Source organism: Hippocampus comes, unplaced genomic scaffold (genome assembly GCF_001891065.2).
Source record: "Hippocampus comes isolate QL1 unplaced genomic scaffold, H_comes_QL1_v1.1 scaffold36, whole genome shotgun sequence".
NCBI lineage: Eukaryota > Metazoa > Chordata > Actinopteri > Syngnathiformes > Syngnathidae > Hippocampus > Hippocampus comes.
Genome location: NW_017805695.1, coordinates 5,401,814 through 5,409,611, shown reverse-complemented (window position 1 = coordinate 5,409,611; position 7,798 = coordinate 5,401,814). Strand labels below are relative to the sequence as shown.

At 41.8% G+C, this 7,798-nt stretch overlaps 2 protein-coding genes across 2 annotated transcripts in view; both read left to right on the top strand.

The window, feature by feature from the left end:
- The window catches only part of sirt1 (sirtuin 1), a 13,508-nt gene extending 8,192 nt beyond the window's left edge, over positions 1 to 5,316 (top strand). The window contains exon 9 of the mRNA XM_019882108.1: positions 3,966 to 5,316. Within this exon, the coding sequence (XP_019737667.1) occupies positions 3,966 to 4,243 (278 nt within the window). The 3' untranslated portion in view covers positions 4,244 to 5,316. The remainder of the gene's footprint in view (positions 1 to 3,965) is intronic.
- Positions 5,317 to 6,992: 1,676 nt separating this feature from the next.
- The window catches only part of cacul1 (CDK2 associated cullin domain 1), a 5,753-nt gene continuing 4,947 nt past the window's right edge, over positions 6,993 to 7,798 (top strand). The window contains exons 1-2 of the mRNA XM_019882234.1: positions 6,993 to 7,481; positions 7,582 to 7,708. Of these exons, the coding sequence (XP_019737793.1) occupies positions 7,091 to 7,481; positions 7,582 to 7,708 (518 nt within the window). The 5' untranslated portion in view covers positions 6,993 to 7,090. The remainder of the gene's footprint in view (positions 7,482 to 7,581; positions 7,709 to 7,798) is intronic.

Genomic DNA, 7,798 nt, shown 5'->3' with positions numbered 1-7,798 from the left:
CAGCTTTTCTTGCCATCCTATCCAGACTCCATTCCTCATGAAGTGCCTCAAGTCTTGATCAATCGGGAGCAGCTGCCTCACCTCACCTTTGACGTGGAGCTCCTGGGCGACTGCGACGTCATCGTCAATGAGCTCTGTCATCGACTGGGCGGGGACTTTGAGCAGCTCTGCTACAACACTGTAAGACTCACCGAGATCACCGAGAAACCCCCTCGGTTACCAGAGCAGCCACCGTGCGAGGCCTTGTCCGCCGCCGCCACCGCAGACGGAACGCCAGAGGAGCCAAAGCAGCACAGTGCAGACTCTGTCCAAAAGCCTTCACCGCAAAGTCCGAATGTCACAGAAAGTGATGGTCACGTTGCGCCTTTGGAGCCTTGTCCTGATGCTCAGTGTCCCAGCGAAGGGAACTCCGAGCCGAGCCAGCTACCAGTCAAAGACGCAAGTAAAGAAGAGAGCACGGAAGAAAGGAGCCAATCTTCCCACCATGAATTTCGCAGACGATGCTGGATGAATCGCATCAGTCGAAGTCCAATCAGCAAGCGCCTGGACAGTAAGTCTCAACTTGAGTACAGATCACTGCTGTCTAAATTTAGATCCCTCTTTTTTCCTTATTTTGATGTTTTAAAGCAGCGCTTTTCAAACGTTTTTTTGAGCCAAGGCACACTTCTTTCATTGAAAAAATCCTGCCGCACACCACTAGCTGAACATGTGAAAAAGAGCTTATTTTAACAATTAACGTGTTACATTGTTACTATAATCGTTTTTAACATTGAAGAATTACGTTATAAAAGCTTGAATTGGAATCAAATAAGCACAAAGAAAAAAGTATTTTATAATCTTGCATATTTGTTTCGCCCCGTCCTGCATTCCTGCGTCACAAATTCGCTTGTCTCTAGTCTAAACACAAGGCAATCGGCTAGCTGTTGCTGCTCCCTAGCGGTATGGAAGGGTACTACACGATTACTTTGCCGGGCGATAGACCGCACAGGCATACAAATTGGACATTTTCCGCGGCACACCCGACAATGTCTCACACCGGTGTGCCACGGCACAGGGTTTGAAAAACACTGTTTTAAAGGACACGTCAGTGATGAGTATGTTTGCATGCAATCTACTTTTCATTCACTCAATATGCAAAAATACATTTAAACTAGGATTGTCCAGATACAATTTTTTCACTTCCGATATGATACCGATTAGGGGTGAGCGATATCCGCGGCACACCCGACAATGTCTCACACCGGTGTGCAGCGGCACAGGGTTTGAAAAACACTGTTTTAAAGGACACGTCAGTGATGAGTATGTTTGCATGCAATCTACTTTTCATTCACTCAATATGCAAAAATACATTTAAACTAGGATTGTCCAGATACAATTTTTTCACTTCCGATACGATACCGATTAGGGGTGAGCGATATGACTGAAAAGTATTGTCAGTATTTTGTATTGATCGATTTATTGATTATTTATTTATTGTATTATTATTTTTACGCCAATTATTTTTATTTTGAAAATAAGCACGCAGAGGAAAAAAGGATGAATTTAGGTAATTCTATTTTAACATATAGTATTTGAATAAGAATCTTAAGCCGGTCATGGAGCTTTTCTGACACACCTTGTACTTTCCAGACTCATCCAGGATAGATGAACATCTGTTGAGTTACCATCGTGCAAACATTTTTGGGGGACTGGTGCCGGGGTATGTCTCTCTTAATGTACAGTATGTGCACTCACCCAGTTTTCCAATGTACAGTGATCTCCTGTTTGGTGTGGGGGTGAGTAAAAAGTCAACGCCACCATGAAAAACTCAAATAAACTGGTCAATACAAAGATTAAATAAACACCTCTTAATGTACAGTGTGTGCACTCACCCAGTTTTCCAATGTCCAGTGATCTCCTGTTTTGGTGTGGGGAGGATACAAGGTGTGTGTCACAAAAGATGTGTACTTTATTGTGTATATGTATTTTTAGCTTGTGTGAAATCTTAAGAGCATTTTATTTGGTTGTAATGTGCGACATCGCTACATGGTGCAGCTGTGATTCAAATTTTGGGTGACCGTAAAACCAGGGGCTGAGTCTCTGCCACACTTGAAAAGTAGCTGCCAAACCTTGCACACTATGCGAGAGTTCAGTTGGCTTCTACCCTGTCAACAACCCCAAGACTAAAGGGAAAAATTTATAGTTTGGTTTTAAAATCTATCTTTTGTGAAGCCGGTCATGGAGCTTTTCTGACACACCTTGTACTTTCCAGACTCATCCAGGATAGATGAACATCTGTTGAGTTACCATCGTGCAAACATTTTTGGGGATTGTTTTACCATAGCCATATGCACTAAATAAAACTCCCTTCACATATTTTGTAATCTATTTTTTAAAGTATGAGCACCTACTCTTACTCTCTAGTTGTCAAAAATGGGAGAATATCATTCAACATAATTTTGATGAAGCAAAAAGACTTTTGCCACAGTTCTCAATACAAGACGCAACGCATAATTGCTCCAAGCTTTTTGTCACTCCCAGTACGTTTACATCATCACAAGCCGGTCATGGAGCTTTTCTGACACACCTTGTACCTTCCAGACTCATCCAGGATAGATGAAAATCTGTCGAGTTACCATCGTGCAAACATTTTTGGGTAAGAACTATTTTTGTGTACCTTGAAATGTGCAAAGTTGATCCTCCACCAGTGCATTGTAAATGCTAATTTGCGTTAGATGCTATCCCAAAGCAATATCATTGATATTTACATTAACCTTCATTCAATGTTCATACAATGTAGGTGTCGTGAACTTACACTCTCTTGCATGCCACTCTTAGGATTACTTTGTTTTTAGTGGACTCGTTATAGTCCATTCACATTTTATTTGCCTGAAATGCTCGCCCAAATCCTACAACTTTGTGTAACGAAAGGCTGTTTGTTAGGTTGGTGTTAACATATAATGTGAAATGCTCTAGACAGCCTAACAGAAGTTCCCATAGAGGTTATGGTAATTATAAAAATTAAGCACACAACACAGAGCAGCAACATTTATTGTACAGAGCATGCACTATACTAGGGCATACAGATAAACTTGACTTTGACTTGACATGCAACAAAACTTAAAAGGTTAATATTGTCTTTGCTCTCTGGGAACAATTAATATTAAAACAACAAAACATGGTACTACGTTGCACCAAAGTGGCATCATCTTCAGTTTATTTTTAATTATGTGTCATTTCTTCCAGTAGACCCCCGCCTTTAACCTTGTAATTAGTCAGTTGTCACTGTGCTGTTAAATGATGTAGTGTATATCACACTGGGCATAGACCACAGAATGGAGTGAGTTGTCACAGTAGAGTAGAACGGACATTCGGACTTGCATGTTAAAAGTAAAGGCCATAAGACCATCTCCAAGCAGCTTGACATTCCTGTGACTACATTTGCACATATTCAGAAGTTTACAGACCATGGGACTGTGGACAACAACTCTGGATGTGGCCACAAGAGGAAAATGTTTGACAAATTGAAGGGATGGATAATATAAATGGTACCTAGGGGCCCGAACAACCTCCAGGGAAATTAAAGATGAACTCCCAGGTCAACATCCGTCAGATCGCACCATCCATCGTTGATGGAGCCAAGGTGGACTTAATGGATGTCGACCACGGTTGCCACTGCTGGTAAAAAGTGAATCATAATTACAATGAGACTGGAATTGGCCACAGTGTACACTAACAAGCCACAAAGATTCTGGGAGAAGGGCACATGGACAGAGAAGACAAAACTGGAACTTAGTTGATTTGGCAAGGCAAAATCATATCTGTGTTGACAGACACAAACGTGAAGCATACCAAGAAAAGAACATTGTACCTACTGTGAAACCTGGAGGAGGGGTTTGGTTATGTTCTGGGGTTGCTTTTGCTACATTTCTCACCGGGTAAAACAAAGACGTGGCTATTGAATGGATTATGCTTGTGATCTACAGCGGGCCAGTACCTGTTTCAAGCACCACATCACTACATCTTCCACGGGGCCGAGGTTTACTCAGATTCTGAGGAGGAGACGTCGAGCTCGTGCGAAAGCGACAGCGAAGAGTCGGAGTGCAGCGGCGATGAGGGAGCAGATGTCAGCGAGCCAGAGGAAGCCGACGGAGCGGCCTGCCTCAGAGACACAATACAAGACTCTTTGGCCAATGAGGCCACAACGAGTTTGCAGACAAACAATACGGCTGAACAAACTCACTGCACCACACAACACCTTTAAACTACCCAGTTGACAAAGCACTCGTTGTCTTTTTATATATATGTATATGTATTTATATATATACATATAAAATGTCTGTTTCATATATTTTCGACTCATCAGCCTATCGTTTTTCATAAAGTTTAAAATGATGTGGCAGTTCATGTGAATATGGAACAAGGTTTTTTTTTTGTTCTGTTGTTCCCGCCCCCCACTTAGTCACGCGCATTGTCGGAAGCATACTACACTCACTGCTTACTGAATAGAACTGGTTGCCATTTTTTTTTTTTTTTGTATTAACGTTTGGGAATGCATCAGTTCATCTACCGCAACTTCTGACAAAAGACAGCAGTTTAAGCTTTAAGGCATGACTTTGTCATCATCAGTCTATAATGTAACATGAACTGTGGTCTAATGTGATGTTTTGCAACTTTTTTATGTCACAGTAGCATGAACATTTGGGTCAAATGCCTGGCTAAGACGAGCCCTCCGATGTCTTACTTGAACATTTTGGCTAACCTGAACACGAACAGTTTGACTCTGGTCTTTCATGAGGGTAAATGCAGCAGATAACAAGTCCTCTTTAAGTTGAAACCAAAGAACATTTCATCAACTTGATCTGATTTCGATATAAGTTCTGTATATTCCTCTTGTCAACAGAGTCTTGGAAAGAGATTATTGAAAAGGTGGTTCCTTCAGATGTGGCAGCTACTTTTTATGGTCAAGCCTCTTATTTTTATACTCAGCTTGGAGACATACTCTGCCAAGGGTAGATGACGGTCTTTCTGTACAAAGTTGTCCTTTGTTTTATTGCGAAGCCTTACTATGTTCACTTAAAATTGAAAAAAAAAAACAATGGCGTCTTCATGAAACCGATTGTTGCTCTTATTTTTCATGAAATATAAAAATAATAATAATAGGACTCTTACCGATAGCCTGCTGCATGTAAACATGTTGGTTGGCTGATCAGATTTATAGTATTTGAGCCTGGTGCCAACTTCATACACATGCTATTTCCGTCTATGGTTGAAGAGTACGGTTTGCCACCATTTGTTACTTCTTCTGGGGTTCTCAGTAAAAATAATGAAAAACAAGTCATTCACCTGTTATTTTTCCACACGGTTATAACTTTCCCCAAATTACATTTTTCCCTGGGCCCAAACGTGATAAAATTGCCACAACATCAACATATAGTGTACATAAACTAATAATAAAGGACATACGGGGCATGAGTTGACTACTGGACTGCCGTCATGAAGCAAAAGGCCAGTCACCAGGAAATTGTATCTCATTGATGGTTGCTAAAGTACCTTCACTTAATTGGAGGCAAATTAAGAACTGAGTTTGACCTATTTTGCGTGCTATTTACAGATCACAAAACCCGCAAAATGGAAAAAGTATGTTCGGAGGTGTCAAAAATTACTCCTTTTGCAACTGTACTTCTTATTGCAATGAATGTCCAGTCCACCGTCTCTAATCTTGAATGGACCAATAAAAGTCCTAGTTCAGTTAGAATTGACAGAATGTTCTCTGAGGTTACAACTGAGTTTAGATTGGCACTGTGGAAGCTGAACTAGTCACTGTAGGAACTCTTACCGATAGCCTGCTGCATGTAAACATGTTGGTTGGCTGATCAGATTTATAGTATTTGAGCCTGGTGCCAACTTCATACACATGCTATTTCCGTCTATGGTTGAAGAGTACGGTTTGCCACCATTTGTTACTTCTTCTGGGGTTCTCAGTAAAAATAATGAAAAACAAGTCATTCACCTGTTATTTTTCCACACGGTTATAACTTTCCCCAAATTACATTTTTCCCTGGGCCCAAACGTGATAAAATTGCCACAACATCAACATATAGTGTACATAAACTAATAATAAAGGACATACGGGGCATGAGTTGACTACTGGACTGCCGTCATGAAGCAAAAGGCCAGTCACCAGGAAATTGTATCTCATTGATGGTTGCTAAAGTACCTTCACTTAATTGGAGGCAAATTAAGAACTGAGTTTGACCTATTTTGGGTGCTATTTACAGATCACAAAACCCGCAAAATGGAAAAAGTATGTTCGGAGGTGTCAAACAAAAATTACTCCTTTTGCAACTGTACTTCTTATTGCAATGAATGTCCAGTCCACCGTCTCTAATCTTGAATGGACCAATAAAAGTCCTAGTTCAGTTAGAATTGACAGAATGTTCTCTGAGGTTACAACTGAGTTTAGATTGGCACTGTGGAAGCTGAACTAGTCACTGTAGGAAGCCACAGAACTGGACATTCTTGTTGGACATTCACCAACACGTATTGGTCCACTCGTGCATTTTTCAGGTACAGTATCTGTACTTGAGTGGTTTTTTTTTTCCCTTTGGGGGGGCGGGGGGCTCAAATTATTAAAACATTGTTGACGGTAAATATGATTATTTATTTTTTACTCAAGTACATTGCAGAGTTTGTATTTTTTTACATTTACTTAAGTAGTTTAATAATTACTTGTATTTGTATTGGAGTATTTTTATGCAGGTGTCTACAGTGTGAGGACACCTCCGATAAAGGGTAGCCAATAGAGGGGTTTTAAATGAGGCACCCCAAAAAATATATATACTCCCCATTTCGCAATAACTTCCACTGGTGTGTCAGCTGATTAGCTTTTGTAATTTATTTGTTAAATAGTAAGAGTCAGAGCCACTGCTGAGTCCGAGCTTGTTGCCGTTCACACGCCAAGCCAGTTGTCGGTGGTAACGTGCCCTCTCGTCGTTGGTCATCGCACAAATGACGTTACGAAGAAGAGGAACGTCACGACAATGTCGTGAAAATGCTGTCATCAATAACGCCAAGCTGAAAACAGCATTAGGTGTTTGACTATGCTCTTATGTTTATAGCCAGTACGTGTACAGCTTTAAATGACAGGTCTCGGCTCACGGCGAAGGTTGGAATGGAAGCTATGGAAGATGACAGCTCGGACGTAAAAGATGACCACAATCATAACTATTGTGCGGGCAGCAGCAGTGGAGTCCAGACCTGTTCAAGCAACCAACTATGCGACGTAACGACGCTCCACCAGCCTATCTGCTTAGCGGTATCGGGAAGGGAAGTGGAGCCAGCTCGGAGGAGTTTACTATGCCGATGCGCGTCTGGTTCCGAGTTCATGGACTCTGACTCGTGCAGCGAGTGCAGCGACGCCGGTGGCGAGACCGAATGCGCGACGCCGGCGGCCGCCTCTGCCCAAGACAAATTCACTCTCGACTCGTCTTCAAAGTTCCGTAAGTCGAAGTTCTCCTGTACACTAACACACTGTCATAGTAAAACACTTCTGAGGTCAAATTGCTGTGGCAAAACGGAATCGTCCCTCTTCCTTCCTAGTTCTAAATGCCATGGCTGTGGAGGACTACCGTAACAACCACTGGCCAAACCTGGAAAAGGCCATTGAGCGCCTGCTCATACACAATCCCACGGACCACATCTCTGTTTCATATGCTCAGATATACAGGTAAGGACTCACATGTACGAGTTTAGCACATTGTCTCTGACATATTAAACAGCAGGTGTCACCGACATGGTGCCGACCGGGTGTGTGTGG